General features: G+C 48.8%; 1 protein-coding gene across 2 annotated transcripts in view; it reads right to left on the reverse strand.

The window, feature by feature from the left end:
• Window positions 1–936: 936 nt before the first annotated feature.
• Window positions 937–18858, reverse strand: part of LOC112238818 (zinc finger protein 407-like) — a 228930-nt gene continuing 211008 nt past the window's right edge. For both annotated transcript variants that reach the window (XM_042304467.1, XM_042304468.1), the window contains exon 9: window positions 937–3519. In XM_042304467.1, coding sequence (XP_042160401.1) covers window positions 2624–3519 — 896 coding nt within the window. In that variant the 3' untranslated portion in view covers window positions 937–2623. The remainder of the gene's footprint in view (window positions 3520–18858) is intronic.

The raw sequence follows: 18858 nt of genomic DNA on the forward strand, positions 1-18858 counted from the left end.
AAGCCAATGGGAAAAAAAATGCTTGTCAACTTGAATTGAATTATGATTATCAGAAACTCAGCACCGTGCCATTTTGAGAACATCCTGAAAAACAGATGGACTGCCCTTGGATTCAGACCAATCAGCATCCTGACCATGTTGAGCAATTGCTGAAAGAAAAGCCAATCATTGGACTGCCCCTGGATTTAGACCAATCAGCCTCCTGGATATTTTCGATGTCCAAAATACTATTGGTCCTAGATTCAGCAAGGTAAGTTGTAATAGCCGGTCTTATCAAAACATGACCTATTAATGTACCTTTTTAAATGAGCAAACAAAACAAAAAAATTACATTTTTAATTGCAAATGAATTCACTACTTAAAGGAAAACTCCACCCAAAAACTGATATTTTGGTATTTGTTTTATTAGTCCATTGTTGATATAGTACAGAAATGTTTTGCATGTCAGCAATCAAGTCTTCAAGAGATGTAACTTTCAAAATACAGAAATAGAGCAGGTATGATGCATTTTACACCACATGATGATGCATTTTACACCACATGATGATGCATTTTACACCACATGATGATGCATTTTACACCACATGATGATGCATTTTACACCACATGATGATGCATTTTACACCACATGATGATGCATTTTACACCACATGATGATGCATTTTACACCACATGATGCTGCATTTTACACCACACGATGATGCATTTTACACCACACGATGATGCATTTTACACCACATGATGCTGCATTTTACACCACACGATGATGCATTTTACACCACACGATGATGCATTTTACACCACACGATGATGCATTTTACACCACACGATGATGCATTTTACACCACACGATGATGCATTTTACACCACATGATGATGCATTTTACACCACATGATGCTGCATTTTACACCACACGATGATGCATTTTACACACGATGATGCATTTTACACCACATGATGATGCATTTTACACCACACGATGATGCATTTTACACCACACGATGATGCATTTTACACCACACGATGATGCATTTTACACCACACGATGATGCATTTTACACCACATGATGATGCATTTTACACCACATGATGATGCATTTTACACCACATGATGATGCATTTTACACCACATGATGATGCATTTTACACCACATGATGATGCATTTTACACCACATGATGATGCATTTTACACCACATGATGCTGCATTTTACACCACACGATGATGCATTTTACACCACATGATGATGCATTTTACACCACATGATGCTGCATTTTACACCACACGATGATGCATTTTAACCACACGATGATGCATTTTACACCACACGATGATGCATTTTACACCACATGATGATGCATTTTACACCACATGATGCTGCATTTTACACCACATGATGATGCATTTTACACCACATGATGATGCATTTTACACCACATGATGCTGCATTTTACACCACATGATGCTGCATTTTACACCACATGATGCTGCATTTTACACCACATGATGATGCATTTTACACCACATGATGATGCATTTTACACCACATGATGCTGCATTTTACACCACATGATGATGCATTTTACACCACATGATGCTGCATTTTACACCACATGATGCTGCATTTTACACCACATGATGATGCATTTTACACCACATGATGATGCATTTTACACCACATGATGATGCATTTTACACCACATGACGATGCATTTTACACCACATGATGATGCATTTTACACCACATGATGATGCATTTTACACCACATGATGCTGCATTTTACACCACATGATGCTGCATTTTACACCACATGATGCTGCATTTTACACCACATGATGCTGCATTTTACACCACATGATGCTGCATTTTGCATCATGACGCAAAATACATCACACCGGCTGTATTTCTGTATTTCGAAAGTTATATATCTTCAAAAAGTGATTGATGACATGTAAAACCTTGTGGGACTGTATCAATAATGGACTAATTAAACAAATACCAAAATATCATTTTTTGGGGTGAAAATGTCCTTGAAAATAAAGCTGTTATTATTCTCTAACTTTCAATAAAACCAAACCATGCAACTTAAAGATTGTAAGTCTTTCTAGGTAATGGGAAAATGTCCTGCTGGAAATGTAATCTTAAAATGATTATTTTTGTAATTGAACACATTTCAAAAAATAGAACCATGTGAAAATAGCCTATGTATTTCCAGTCATGACTCCAAAAACAAGTGGTAATTCTGGCATTGGCTGTAAAATTATGCATATGTTAAATAATGTTAGCAATAAACTTCACCCCTCACTATAACTCCATAGATGTCAAGGTTATCCTGAGTAAATCGTTACAAAATGGAGATAAAGCTATGTAAAAAAAATAATGACATTTTCCATGAAAGAGACAGAGAAAGACTCTTAAGGGCTTTAAGCTGGACATTTGTTCATCACACAGGGAGAGTCTCAATTGCATTTCCTTGATTTCTTGCATCCTCTCTCCTCCTTCTCAAAACCCAATGGATGAAAAGGTCAGAGGTCACTCCCCTATAACTTCTTATCCAACTGCTTTTGAGGAGGTGAGGAGAGAGGACTCGAGGAATCAAGGAAACTTGCCACAGTCACTGACTAGTCCACCTCCACCTTCTCTAGAACCACGTTGTGTGGAGCTCCATCCAGGTAGTAGACCATCCTCTCCCCAGCTTGGCCCTCTGAAACGCCCTCACTCTGCTGGTCGTCCTCCCCTCCCTGATGCTGGGTGTACATGGTCCCCTCCACCTGGAGGGTGTTGTCATCCAGCTCCGTCACGATGTAGTGGGTCCCCTCATCGTTGACGATCACCTGGGTCAGCCCCTCCTTCATCATCAGCTGGCTGGCTGCAAACTGCAGCACCTCCTGGACCACCTGCTCCTCCTGCACCTGCTGCTCCTCGCACACCTCCTCCTCTGTCTTCACCTCCACCTCCATCTCCTCCTCCTCCACTCGCTCCATGACCTCTGACACAACTTCCTGGGTCATGACCTCTTGGCTGTCTTCTTCCTGCTGGCCCATCTCGCTGACGGCACTGAGGAGGGCATCCAGAGCCGTGGATGACTCTGACACCATGTGGTGGTGCATCGCCCTTGCCCCGTGACCTCCACCTCCGGCTGCAGACCCGCCGGACTCCAGCAGGACGTACTGGGTGGTGCCTCCGGCCAGGTGATGTGCCCCGCCTGCAGACACCTCCCTCCCTGAGGAGATGACCTGGCCATCCTCGGTGATGTGGAGCACCTCGGCCACCTGGCCCGCCATGGCCAGGTCCCTCAGGGTGGCAGCGGCTGACTCTTCCAGGGCCTGGTCGAAGGCCATCTCCCCATCGCCGTAACCCTGGATGATGATCACCTGCTGGACACTCTCCTGGCCCTCCAGCCCCTCCATGGAGCCCACCCTCCGCACTGGGAAGGCCCCGTCAAACGCTGTGTCAACCTCCACGAATGTGGCTCCCTGGCCCTTTAGACGACACTCGAACGACTTGGACACGATACCTGGGAAAAACACAGAGATATGGAGCAGCGTTAATGACAAAGCAGTATGACGTGCATTGGGTTTTGATAACATTCTGTCAATGGACATTTTAGTAATTAGGACTATACTTATAGCACCAGTTACCATTTATTCTTGTAGAACAATGACTATTAACTATTCTGTAACCATGCCCTCGTGTCTTCAATCAGGGTTGATGGGAAAATGCTTTGTTCAAAAGAACCTCAAAACACGTCAGATTTAGACATTTGTGTTTACAAATAAAGGCATTTCTATTAATTTTATAAAGAGTGCCTTGGTCCTCCTTTCTTTGGTCCATTTATTCTATTGGCCAGGGACATGTTGTCTCTCTATTGTTTCTTTATTCCTTTTTAAATCAAGTTCTGCAGGGCACTGGCAAAGTTGATGTAATAGCAGAGCATAACATTAAAAAAAATATATCGAAATACTCCATTAACTTCATATGAAAAATAATCTAGCGCGCAATATTTGTTAAAAAAAAAGTAAATACACAAATAAGAGAATATCAAGATATTACAATGGGCGACAAGAAGTGGTGAGACATCAGCTGGTGCTAATTGATCCACACCATGCCCTGGCAGACCACAGGTTGCTATGGAGTTGCCAAGGCGATGGGAACGGTGTTAGAAATGGCATTGTTTAAGGCTGAGAGCAGCTCAGAGGATTCAGACGTGCACAATCTATCCAGAGAAAAAGGATTTGGAGAGGAACAGGAACAGGAAACACTCACTCGTGTGAGGGGGGGGGGGGTTCCCCATGAATGACACGTAACATCAGAGTGAAATATAAGTGTAGATGACTGTGGCCGAGCGATGCCGGTTTCATTCCGGACAGAGGAGAAGAGGAGAGCTGTATCAGTTGCCCACTCCTCTTCGTTTATCAGAGTCGACCCTATATCCTACCACTGTTTCCCTTTTTCCATGTCTTTCTCTGTCCCGTTCTGTCTGTGTCTCTCATCCCCTCTCTCTCCTGTCCTTCTATTTCCCTCTCTCTCTGGATGGATCGCGTAAATGTATTTAAGCGCAAACCTGTAACAATACACGTCTAAAAATGAAATGCAAAATCTCACTAATCTCCTGAAGTACACGGTCGGCAGGCTTCAATAGAAACTAACATTCAACTTCCGTGAGAAGTATAATGACACGACAGGAAACCAAGTCTCCATAATTCAGAGTGAACACATAGTCATGAATACTTCAGTCGGAAACACTATGGTCAGTCTATGGACAGTCTATAGAACAAGTGCTGTGACAACTAGGACGCCTGCCCCTCTGGATGGGAGGCTGACATTTAGTACAGCAGAAGTTACAGAGACCCACTAGCCACCGCTATACTGCTACCGGTTTATGCCAACGCTCAACTGCTAAGAGCCGAGAGGCCAACCGGAGAGGACAATAACTCAATGCTGTGATGTTTTATACATGACCATAAAACGAGTATGTGTACGTGTGTGTGTGTGTGTGGCATATAGGAGGCATCGCTAGCGTGTGTCACATTATCCGCGGGGTGCTGTCTGCCGGGCCTAGCAGCAACCTGCCTGCCCGCTGAGGTTTATGGGGTGTCACTCAGTCGCCGCCGCTGCCGCGAATCAAGTTAATGTTGCACATCCCATCTCTTCACTTGTCCCCGCACTCCCGGTGGAAGAACAACATTTGAACAGCGTGATTTGGCCCCGGCGAGAGGCTGATGCGTGTTTTAATATGTGTTTTGAGTGTTCTGAGTGACTGATTCCTTTAACCAGCGAGTCGTGAGGACAGAGGGAAGCACACTGCATTATTTGAAGTGATGCCAAACAAGATGGAGGCTCAGGCGAGAATAAGATAAATAGAAAGGGGAGCGATGGAAGGGAGGCTCTGATGCCGTTTCTCCAGATGAGAGTGGCCTCCCTACAGAGAACGAGGGAAAAGCCACAGCAGAGATGGAATGGGGAGAGAATAAAGAATACGAGAATTATAGTGTCAGAGACACAGGAGAATGCAGACGCACAAAAACGACACAGTCAGTCAGTCAGACACACATACACAGCCAGTGTGCTTGCATACTTAAAATACGAGAAAATTGTACTGTTTGTCCATTTTGAGATGCCGTAGGCGGTATACACTTCCTCAAAATAGTCAGAATTAATCTAAGATCATTCAAAAATATCTGGCATTCATTTTGAAATGTTTTTCCGAAGAGATCTTAGTCTCGCAATTTTACATCTGACTATGTACTGTTTGGTGCAGTATGTCTCAAGTGGAGTCGTCACTCGTTGAATCACAACAGGCACTGCAGGGAAGAATTTCCAGTGTTGACCAATCACCGACTTGTGGGCGCCCGAACAGCTGAAAAAACCCAAGCCGAAGTCCAAAACGATCAAAACCGTCACAAAATGTTGTCATAATACCTGTCCAGAAACTGTTTTGGCTGGGAAGCATGCGAACGCCTTTAGCCTACCTCATTACCATACAACCAACAGCTTGCAGTCGTCAATGTAGTGTACACTACAGATGCAGTTACAGTTGAAGTCAGAAGTTTACATACACTTAGGTTGGAGTCATTAAAACTCGTTGTCCAACCACTACACAAATGTCTTGTTAACAAACTATACTTTTGGCAAGTCGGTTAGGACATCTACTTTGTGCATGACACAAGTCTTTTTTCCAACAATTGTTTACAGATTATGTCACTTATAATTCACTGTATCACAAGTCCAGTGGGTCAGAAGTTTACATACACTAAGTTGACTGAGCCTTTAAACAGCTTGGAAAATTCCAGTAAATTGTGTCAGGGCATTAGAAGCTTCTGATAGGCTAATTGACATCATTTGAGTCAATTGGAGGTGTACCTGTGGATGTATTTCAAGGCCTACCTTCAAACTCAGTGCCTCTTTGCTTGACATCATGGGAAAATCAAAAAAAATCAGTCAAAAATTGTAGACCTCCACAAGTCTGGTTCATCCTAGAGAGCAATTTCCAAATGCTTGAAGGTACCTCGTTCATCTGTACAAACAGTAGTACGCAAGTATAAACACCATGGGACCACGCAGCCGTCATACAGCTCAGGAAGGAGAGGCGTTCTGTCTCCTAGAGATGAACGTACTTTGGGTGCGAAAAGTGCAAATCAATCCCAGAACAACAGCAAAGGATCTTGTGCAGATGCTGGAGGAAGCAGGTACAAAAATATCTATATCCACAGTAAAACGAGTCCGATATCGGCATAACCTGAAAGGCCTCTCAGCAAGGAAGAAGCCACTGCTCCAAACCCGCCATAAAAAAACAGACTACAGTTTGCAACTTCACATGGGGACGAAGATCGTACTTTTTGGAGAAATGTCCTCTGATCTGATGAAACAAAAATACAACTGTTTGGCCATAATGATCGTTATGTTTGGAGGAAAAAGGGGGAGGCTTGCAAGCCAAAGAACACCATCCCAACCGTGAAGCACAGGGCTGGCAGCATCATGTTGTGGGGGTGATTTGCAGGCTGGACTGGTGCACTTCACAAAATAGATCTTTTTTTTTGTTGAAGCAACATCTCAAGACATCAGTCAGGAAGTTAAAGCTTGGTCGCAAATGGGTCTTCTAGATGGACAATGACCCCAAACATACTTCCAAAGTTGAGGCAAAATGGCTTAAGGGCAACAAAGTCAAGGTATTGGAGTGGCCATCACAAAGCTCTGACCTCAATCCTATAGAAAATGTGAGGGCAGAACTGAAAAACCGTGTGCGAGCAAGGAGGCCTAAAAACCTGACTCAGTTACACCAGCTCTGTCAGGAGGAATGTGCCAAAATTTACCCAACTTATTGTAGGAAGCTTGTGGAAGGCTACCCGAAATGTTTGACCCAAGTTTAAACAATTTAAAGGCAAGTCTACCAAATTCTAATTGAGTGTATGTAAACGCCTGTCCCACTGGGAATGTGATGAAAGAAATAAAAGCTGAAATAAATCATTCTCTCTACTATTATTCTGACATTTCACATTCTTAAAATAAAGTGGTGATCCTAATTGGACAGGGATTTTTTTTACTGGGATTGAATGTCAGGAATTGTGAAAAACTGAGTTTAAATGTATTTGGCTAAGGTGTATGTAAACATCTGACTTCAACTGTTAATATTGATCAGTGGATCAATGCCTCCAGCCAGCACAGCGTGTGGTGTTGGGTAGAGGAGGGGGGTTCTAAGTGGCATTACTTCAGGGAGGAGAGGGCCGTCGCCTGGGAAGCGGTCAGACGCCAGGAGTTGGAGGAATTAACCTTTAACACCGACATACAGCCCCGACCAATCAATTACACAATTCAACCTTAACATTGTCTGAACTGCCTTAACACTGAACTGAGCATACAGCATTTAGAGGGAATATGTATCATCCTAGGCATAGCGGACAGTCGAACCTGGATTGGACATAAGCGTCAGCCGGCTCAGTCAATTATACTGTATCAAACATGACAGCACAATGACAACACTGTGAAAAACACATTGGCTTTAAGATCAACTATTTTCAAACCGAATTCTTTACAATCCCAATCACAGGATTACGTAAAATTAGAGATATGAACCTGGATGCTTCGAACGGGGCGGAGCGAGACCACTAAACACGAGATATTTTATTTTGTGAGGCCGTTGTACAGCTGATGCACAAGCAGGATGGGCGCCTGAGGTGCTGTCGGGGCGTTGAAGGTGACACAGCTAAGTAGTTCAAGTGTCAGAGAGAGCATGTATCCAGGTCACCAAGGATGGGCTGGGGTGGGACGACGACATGGGAGGTTAGGTTAGGGGGGAGGGTTAGCAGAAGGACGCCCCCCCCCACTACAAGGAACAGGCTACATGCTCGAAAGTAGACCCCCCCCCCGCCCAAGCCCAGGCAAGGAGAGGCGGAGCGGGGACCAACAGGTCAGCCGTCGAGGGAGGTGTTCTTGTCACCTGCTTTGTTCCAGCTGAAAGGGACTGAGAGGGACCACTGTCAGCTTTACAAGCTCCATGAATCAACGCCAGAGAGAGAGAGAGAGAGAGAGAGAGAGAGAGAGAGAGAGAGAGAGAGAGAGAAAAAAAAACAAGCAATTACACCAGGACGAGATTGACACTAGGGGGACAGACGGATGAGGAGGGGAGGAAGATGAGAGAAGGGTGGAGACACAGCACAGTGCACACCCCAAGGACAAACAGCCATACAAGGGCACACTGATCTTTCTAGGTCAACCGTATATTCAACATGTTGCTCAAGAGAGGCACATAAGTTTTATTCTTCAAGAATCAATGGGTTTAAATCATTCATTGAAATAATCATAAGTAATCATAAAAATCACAGAGTGGGCCTTTAAGGACATATAATTAGGGCATAGGGCTGCCAGTCAAAGGAAGAAGGCATACAACCAGGGTTTGGTACAGTGTTGGTCACCCACAACGCATACAGCCAGGTCACTATCCTCCTCTCTCCTCCCTGCACTCCTCTCTCTCCTCCCTGTACTCCTCTCTCTCCTCCCTGCACTCCTCTCTCTCCTCCCTCTCCTCCCTGTACTCCTCTCTCTCCTCCCTGTACTCTCCTCCCTGTACTCCTCTCTCTCCTCCCTGTACTCCCTCTCTCCTCCCTGTACTCCTCTCTCTCCTCCCTGCACTCCTCTCTCTCCTCCCTGCACTCATCTCTCTCCTCCCTGTACTCATCTCTCTCCTCCCTGTACTCCCTCTCTCTCCTCCCTGTACTCCTCTCTCTCCTCCCTGCACTCCTCTCTCTCCTCCCTGTACTCCTCTCTCTCCTCCCTGTACTCCTCTCTCTCCTCCCTGTACTCCTCTCTCTCCTCCCTGCACTCCCTCTCTCTCCTCCCTCCTCCCCCTCTCTCTCCTCCCTCTCCTCCCTGTACTCCTCTCTCTCCTCCCTGTACTCCTCTCTCTCCTCCCTGTACTCCTCTCTCTCCCTCCCTGTACTCCTCTCTCTCCTCCCTGTACTCCTCTCTCCTCCCTGTACTCATCTCTCTCCTCCCTGTACTCCTCTCTCTCCTCCCTGTACTCCTCTCTCCTCCCTGTACTCCTCTCTCTCCTCCCTGTACTCCTCTCTCTCCTCACTGCACTCCTCTCTCTCCTCCCTGTACTCCTCTCTCTCCTCCCTGTACTCCTCTCTCTCCTCCCTGTACTCCTCTCTCTCCTCCCTGTACTCCTCTCTCTCCTCCCTGCACTCCTCTCTCTCCTCCCTGTACTCCCTCTCTCTCCTCCCTGTACTTCTCTCTCTCCTCCCTGTACTAGTCTCTCTCCTCCCTGTACTCCTCTCTCTCCTCCCTGCACTCCTCTCTCTCCTCCCTGTACTCCTCTCTCTCCTCCCTGTACTCCTCTCTCTCCTCCCTGTACTCGTCTCTCTCCTCCCTGTACTCGTCTCTCTCCTCCCTGTACTCCTCTCTCCTCCCTGTACTCCTCTCTCCTCCCTGCACTCCTCTCTCTCCTCCCTGTACTCCTCTCTCCTCCCTGTACTCGTCTCTCTCCTCCCTGCACTCCTCTACTCCCATCAGCTCCTTTTCTGCTGACTCTCCCCTGGCCAAGACTGGCTGACCCCCTAGTCACCCACGCCTTTGCCACCAGGGGACGGAGGGTGGCGAGAATGTGGGGTTAGGGGGGGGGGTCTGACCCTTTGTCTCATTGACCTTCCTGACCACCCAGAAATTGGAAGAGGACTGGATGATTCGTTCTGAGGAATCCCAGACACACACACATTTCACTGACTCTTGGGTGAATTACCACCATGGCCCAAGCTGCTTTCTGGCGGAGTTGCCGTTACATTATACATGTGCCCCATAAGTCACCATGGGTTCTCTTACAGAGCACCGCTGAGAAAGCAAGCACGCACACACGCACGCACACACACACACACACACACACACACACTTCCACTGGGGCACAATATCTGTGATAGTTAGTGTCAGATCGAAAGCTTGATAAAGGAGCTGAGGTTAGTGAGGCCTGCATGAGCCTCCGCTCAGAGGACTGACACATGGAATCATCACAAAGAGCCCAACAGAACACACTGCTTCAGTCACTCCTCCACTCTCCTTCCTACCCTTCTCTCACTCTCCCCATTACACCCCTCTCTCTCTTGCTCTCTCACTCTCCCCATTACACCTCCCTGTCTCTTGCTGTCTCACTCTCCCCATTACACCTCTCTCTCTCACTCTCCCCATTACACTCTCTCTCTCTCACTCTCCCCATTACACCTCCCTCTCTCTCTCTCTCTCCCCATTACATCTCCCTCTCTCTCTCACTCTCCCCATTACACCTCTCTCACTCTCCCCATTACACCTTTCTCTCTCCCCATTACATCTCTCTCTCTCACTCTCCCCATTACACCTCTCTCTCACTCTCCCCATTACACTCTCTCTCTCTCTCCCCATTACACCTCTCTCTCTTGCTCTCTCACTCTCCCCATTACACCTCCTCTCTCTTGCTCTCTCACTCTCCCCATTACACCTCCCTCTCTCTTGCTTTCTCACTCTCCCCATTACACCTCTCTCTCTCACTCTCCCCATTACACCTCTCTCTCTCTCACTCTCCCCATTACACCTCCCTCTCTCTCACTCTCCCCATTACATCTCCTCTCTCTCTCACTCTCCCCATTACACCTCTCTCACTCTCCCATTACACCTCTCTCTCTCCCCATTACATCTCTCTCTCTCACTCTCCCCATTACACCTCTCTCTCTCACTCTCCCCATTACACCTCTCTCTCTCTCTCCCCATTACACCTCTCTCTCTCTCACTCTCCCCATTACACCTCTCTCTCTCACTCTCCCCATTACACCTCCCTCTCTCTCACTCTCCCCATTACACCTCTCTCACTCACTCTGCCCATTACACCTCCCTCTTTCTTGCTCTCTCACTCTCCCTATTACACTCTCTCTCTCTCACTCTCCCCATTACACCTCTCTCTCTCTCACTCTCCCCATTACACCTCTCTCTCTCTCACTCTCCCCATTACACCTCTCTCTCTCTCTCCCCATTACACCTCTCTCTCTCTCACTCTCCCCATTACACCTCTCTCTCTCACTCTCCCCATTACACCTCTCTCTCTCTCTCTCACTCTCCCCATTACACCTCTCTCTCTCTCCCCATTACACCTCCCTCTCTCTCACTCTCCCCATTACACCTCCCTCTCTCTCTCACTCACTCTCCCGATTACACCTCTCTCTCTCTCTCTCTCTCTCTCTCCCCAATACACCTCTCGCTCTCTCTCTCACTCTCCCCATTACACCTCTCTCACTCTCCCCATTACACCTCTCTCACTCTCCCCATTACATCTCTCTCTCTCACTCTCCCCATTACACCTCTCTCTCTCACTCTCCCCATTACACCTCTCTCTCTCTCCCCATTACACCTCTCTCTCTTGCTCTCTCACTCTCCCCATTACACCTCCCTCTCTCTTGCTTTCTCACTCTCCCCATTACACCTCTCTCTCTCACTCTCCCCATTACACCTCTCTCTCTCACTCTCCCCATTACACCTCCCTCTCTCTCACTCTCCCCATTACATCTCCTCTCTCTCTCACTCTCCCCATTACACCTCTCTCACTCTCCCCATTACACCTCTCTCCCCATTACATCTCTCTCTCTCACTCTCCCTATTACACCTCTCTCTTTCACTCTCCCCATTACACCTCTCTCTCTCTCTCCCCATTACACCTCTCTCTCTCTCACTCTCCCCATTACACCTCTCTCTCTCACTCTCCCCATTACACCTCTCTCTCTCACTCTCCCCATTACACCTCCCTCTCTCTCTCACTCTCCCCATTACACCTCTCTCACTCCTCTCCCCATTACACCTCCCTCTTTCTTGCTCTCTCACTCTCCCTATTACACTCTCTCTCTCTCCTCTCCCCATTACACCTCTCTCTCTCTCACTCTCCCCATTACACCTCGCTCTCTCACTCACCCCATTACACCTCTCTCTCTCTCACTCTCCCCATTACACCCTCTCTCTCTCTCACTCTCCCCATTACACCTCTCTCTCTCCCCATTACACCTCCCTCTCTCTCACTCTCCCCATTACACCTCCCTCTCTCTCTCACTCACTCTCCAGATTACACCTCTCTCTCTCTCTCTCTCTCTCCCCAATACACCTCTCGCTCTCTCTCTCACTCTCCCCATTACACCTCTATCACTCTCCCCATTACACCTCTCTCACTCTCCCCATTATACCTCTCTCTCTCCCCATTACACCTCTCTCTCTCTCTCTCTCTCACTCTCCCCATTACACCTCTCTCTCTCTCACTCTCCCCATTACACCTCTCTCTCTCTCACTCTCCCATTACACCTCTCTCTCTCACTCTCCCATTACACCTCTCTCTCTCTCTCCCCATTATACCTCCCTCTCTCTCTCACTCCCCATTACACCTCCCTCTCTCTCCTCTCCCCATTACACCTCTCTCTCTCTTTCTCTCTCACTCCCCATTACACCTCCCTCTCTCTCTCACTCCCCATTACACCTCCCTCTCTCTCTCACTCTCCCCATTACACCTCCCTCTCTCTCAGTCTCTCTCTCTCTCTCCCCATTACACCTCCCCTCTCTCTCACTCTCCCCATTACACCTCCCTCTCTCTCTCTCTCTCTCTCTCTCTCTCTCTCTCACTCTCCCCATTACACCTCTCTCTCTCTCACTCTCCCCATTACACCTCCCTCACTCTCCCCATTACACCTCTCTCTCTCTCTCTCTCTCTCCATTACACCTCTCTCTCTCTCTCACTCTCCCCATTACACCTCCCTCTCTCTTGCTCTCTCACTCTCCCCATTACACCTCTCTCTCTCTCACTCTCCCCATTACACCTCTCTCTCTCACTCTCCCCATTACACCTCTCTCTCTCACTCTCCCCATTACACCTCTCTCTCTCTCTCTCCCCCATTACACCTCTCTCTCTCTCACCATTACACCTCTCTCTCTCACTCTCCCCATTACACCTCCTCTCTCTCACTCTCCCCATTACACCTCCCCTCTCTCTCTCACTCTCCCCATTACACCTCTCTCACTCACTCTCCCCATTACACCTCCCTTTCTTGCTCTCTCACTCTCCTATTACACCTCTCTCTCTCTCACTCTCCCCATTACCTCTCTCTCTCTCACTCTCCCCATTACACCTCGCTCTCTCACTCACCCCATTACACCTCTCTCTCTCTCACTCTCCCCATTACCTCTCTCTCTCTCTCACTCTCCCCATTACACCTCTCTCTCTCTCCCCATTACACCTCCCTCTCTCTCACTCTCCCCATTACACCTCCCTCTCTCTCTCACTCACTCTCCCGATTACACCTCTCTCTCTCTCTCTCTCCCCAATACACCTCTCGCTCTCTCTCTCACTCTCCCCATTACACTCTCTCACTCTCCCCATTACACCTCTCTCTCCCCATTACACCTCCCTCACTCTCCCCATTACCTCTCTCTCTCTCTCTCTCTCTCTCTCTCTCCCCATTACACCTCTCTCTCTCTCTCACTCTCCCATTACACCTCCCTCTCTCTCTCTCTCCATTACACCTCCCTCTCTCTCGCTCTCACGCTCCCCATTACACCTCTCTCTCTCTCACTCTCCCCATTACACCTCCTCTCTCTCTCCCCATTACACCTCCCTCTCTCTCTCACTCCCCATTACACCTCCCCTCTCTCTCACTCTCCCCATTACACCTCTCTCTCTCTCTCACTCCCCATTACACCTCCTCTCTCACCCCATTACACCTCCCTCTCTCTCACTCTCCCCATTACACCTCCCTCTCTTTCACTCTCTCTCTCACTCTCCCCATTACACCTCCCTCTCTCTCACTCCCCATTACACCTCCCTCTCTCTCTTACTCCCCATTACACCTCCCTCTCTCTCACTCTCCCCATTACACCTCCCTCTGCTCACTCTCTCCCCATTACACCTCCCTCTCTCTCTCTCCCCATTACACCTCCCTCTCGCTCTCTCTCTCTCTCCCCATTACACTCTCTCTCTCTCTCTCTCACTACCCATTACACCTCCCTCTCTCTTACTCCCCATTACACCTCCCTCTCTCTCACTCTCCCCATTACACCTCCCTCTGCTCACTCTCTCCCCATTACACCCTCTCTCTCTCTCACTCCCCATTACACCTCCCTCTCTCACACCCCATTACACCTCCTCTCTCTCACTCTCCCCATTACACCTCCCTCTCTTTCACTCTCTCTCTCACTCTCCCCATTACACCTCCCTCTCTCTCACTCCCCATTACACCTCCCTCTCTCTCTTACTCCCCATTACACCTCCCTCTCTCTCACTCTCCCCATTACACCTCCCTCTGCTCACTCTCTCCCCATTACACCTCCCTCTCTCTCACTCTCCCCATTACACCCTCTCTCTCTCTCTCTCTCCCCATTACACCTCTCTCTCTCTCTCACTACCCATTACACCTCCCTCTCTCTCTTACTCCCCATTACACCTCCCTCTCTCTCACTCTCCCCATTACACCTCCCTCTGCTCACTCTCTCCCCATTACACCTCCCTCTCTCTCACTCTCTCCATTACACCTCCCTCTCGCTCTCTCTCTCTCTCACTCTCCCCATTACATCTCTCTCTCTCACTCTCCCCATTACACCTCCCTCTCTCTCACTCTCCCCATTACACCTCCCTCTCTCTCTCTCTCTCTCACTCTCCCCATTACACCTCCCTCTCTCTCGCTCTCTCACTCTCCCCATTACACCTACCTCTCTCTCGCTCTCACTCTCCCCATTACACCTACCTCTCTCTCACTCTCCCCATTACACCTCCCTCTCTCTCGCTCTCTCTCACTCTCCCCATTACACCTCCCTCTCTCTCACTCTCCCCATTACACCTACCTCTCTCTCACTCTCCCCATTACACCTCCATCTCTCTCGCTCTCTCTCTCAGTCTCCCCATTACACCTCCCCTCTCTCTCTCCCCATTACACCTCCCTCTCTCTTTCTCTCCCCATTACACCTCCCTCTCTCTCTCTCTCCATTACACCTACCTCTCTCTCGCTCTCTCTCCCCATTACACCTCCCCATTACACTCTCCCCATTACACCTCTCTCTCTCTCTCTCCCCATTACACCTCTCTCTCTCTCACCATTACACCTCTCTCTCTCACTCTCCCCATTACACCTCCCCTCTCTCTCACTCTCCCCATTACACCTCCCTCTCTCTCTCACTCTCCCCATTACACCTCTCTCACTCACTCTCCCCATTACACCTCCCTCTTTCTTGCTCTCTCACTCTCCCTATTACACCTCTCTCTCTCTCACTCTCCCCATTACACCTCTCTCTCTCTCACTCTCCCCATTACACCTCGCTCTCTCACTCACCCCATTACACCTCTCTCTCTCTCACTCTCCCCATTACACCTCTCTCTCTCTCTCACTCTCCCCATTACACCTCTCTCTCTCTCTCACTCTCCCCATTACACCCCCTCTCTCTCACTCTCCCCATTACACCTCCCTCTCTCTCTCACTCACTCTCCCGATTACACCTCTCTCTCTCTCTCTCTCTCCCCAATACACCTCTCGCTCTCTCTCTCCCCATTACACCTCTCTCACTCTCCCCATTACACCTCTCTCACTCTCCCAATTACACCTCTCTCTCTCCCCATTACACCTCTCTCTCTCTCTCTCTCTCACTCTCCCCATTACACCTCCCTCTCTCTCTCTCTCCCCATTACACCTCCCTCTCTCTCGCTCTCTCTCTCACTCTCCCCATTACACCTACCTCTCTCTCTCTCTCCCCATTACACCTCTCTCTCTCACTCTCCCATTACACTCTCTCTCTCTCTCCCCATTACACCTCCCTCTCTCTCTCACTCCCCATTACCTCCCTCTCTCTCACTCTCCCCATTACACCTCTCTCTCTCTTTCTCTCTCACTCCCCATTACACCTCCCTCTCTCTCTCACTCCCCATTACACCTCCCCCTCTCTCTCACTCTCCCCATTACACCTCCCTCTCTCTCAGTCTCTCTCTCTCTCTCTCCCCATTACACCTCCCCCTCTCTCTCACTCTCCCCATTACACCTCCCTCTCTCTCTCCCTCTCTCTCTCACTCTCCCCATTACACCTCTCTCACTCACTCTCCCATTACACCTCCCTCTTTCTTGCTCTCTCACTCTCCCTATTACACCTCTCTCTCTCTCTCTCACTCTCCCCATTACACTCTCTCTCTCTCACTCTCCCCATTACACCTCGCTCTCTCACTCACCCCATTACACTCTCTCTCTCTCACTCTCCCCATTACACCTCTCTCTCTCTCTCACTCTCCCCATTACACCTCCCTCTCTCTCACTCTCCCCATTACACCTCCCTCTCTCTCTCACTCTCCCCATTACACCTCTCTCACTCACTCTCCCCATTACACCTCCCTCTTTCTTGCTCTCTCACTCTCCCTATTACACCTCTCTCTCTCTCACTCTCCCCATTACCTCTCTCTCTCTCACTCTCCCCATTACACCTCTCTCTCTCTCACTCTCCCCATTACCTCTCTCTCTCTCTCCCCATTACACCTCTCTCTCTCTCACTCTCCCCATTACACCTCTCTCTCTCACTCTCCCCATTACACCTCTCTCTCTCTCTCTCTCACTCTCCCCATTACACCTCTCTCTCTCTCCCCATTACACCTCCCCTCTCTCTCACTCTCCCCATTACACCTCCCTCTCTCTCTCACTCACTCTCCCGATTACACCTCTCTCTCTCTCTCTCTCTCTCTCTCCCCCAATACACCTCTCGCTCTCTCTCTCACTCTCCCCATTACACCTCTCTCACTCTCCCCATTACACCTCTCTCACTCTCCCCATTACATCTCTCTCTCTCACTCTCCCCATTACACCTCTCTCTCTCACTCTCCCCATTACACTCTCTCTCTCTCTCCCCATTACACCTCTCTCTCTTGCTCTCTCACTCTCCCCATTACACCTCCCTCTCTCTTGCTTTCTCACTCTCCCCATTACACCTCTCTCTCTCACTCTCCCCATTACACCTCTCTCTCTCTCACTCTCCCCATTACACCTCCTCTCTCTCACTCTCCCCATTACATCTCCCTCTCTCTCTCACTCTCCCCATTACACCTCTCTCACTCTCCCCATTACACCTCTCTCTCTCCCCATTACATCTCTCTCTCTCACTCTCCCTATTACATCTCTCTCTTTCACTCTCCCCATTACACCTCTCTCTCTCTCTCCCCATTACACCTCTCTCTCTCTCACTCTCCCCATTACACCTCTCTCTCTCACTCTCCCCATTACACCTCCCTCTCTCTCACTCTCCCCATTACACCTCCCTCTCTCTCTCACTCTCCCCATTACACCTCTCTCACTCACTCTCCCCATTACACCTCCCTCTTTCTTGCTCTCTCACTCTCCCTATTACACCTCTCTCTCTCTCTCACTCTCCCCATTACACCTCTCTCTCTCTCACTCTCCCCATTACACCTCGCTCTCTCACTCACCCCATTACACTCTCTCTCTCTCACTCTCCCCATTACACCTCTCTCTCTCTCTCACTCTCCCCATTACACCTCTCTCTCTCTCCCCATTACACCTCCCTCTCTCTCACTCTCCCCATTACACCTCCCTCTCTCTCTCACTCACTCTCCAGATTACACCTCTCTCTCTCTCTCTCTCTCTCCCCAATACACCTCTCGCTCTCTCTCTCACTCTCCCCATTACACCTCTATCACTCTCCCCATTACACCTCTCTCCTCTCCCCATTATACCTCTCTCTCTCCCCATTACACCTCTCTCTCTCTCTCTCACTCTCCCCATTACACCTACCTCTCTCTCTCACTCTCCCCATTACACCTCTCTCTCTCTCACTCTCCCATTACACCTCTCTCTCTCTCTCCCCATTATACCTCCCTCTCTCTCTCTCCCCATTACACCTCCCCTCTCTCTCACTCTCCCCATTACACCTCTCTCTCTCTTTCTCTCTCACTCCCCATTACACCTCCCTCTCTCTCTCACTCCCCATTACACCTCCCTCTCTCTCTCACTCTCCCCATTACACCTCCCTCTCTCTCAGTCTCTCTCTCTCTCTCCCCATTACACCTCCCCCTCTCTCTCCTCTCCCCATTACACCTCCCTCTCTCTCTCTCTCTCTCTCTCTCTCTCTCACTCTCCCCATTACACCTCTCTCTCTCTCTCCTCTCCCCATTACACCTCCCTCACTCTCCCCATTACACCTCTCTCTCTCTCTCTCTCTCTCTCTCTCTCCATTACACCTCTCTCTCTCTCTCACTCTCCCCATTACACCTCCCTCTCTCTTGCTCTCTCACTCTCCCCATTACACCTCTCTCTCTCTCACTCTCCCCATTACACCTCTCTCTCTCACTCTCCCCATTACACCTCTCTCTCTCACTCTCCCCATT

This window comes from Oncorhynchus tshawytscha, linkage group LG23 (assembly GCF_018296145.1).
Source record: "Oncorhynchus tshawytscha isolate Ot180627B linkage group LG23, Otsh_v2.0, whole genome shotgun sequence".
NCBI lineage: Eukaryota > Metazoa > Chordata > Actinopteri > Salmoniformes > Salmonidae > Oncorhynchus > Oncorhynchus tshawytscha.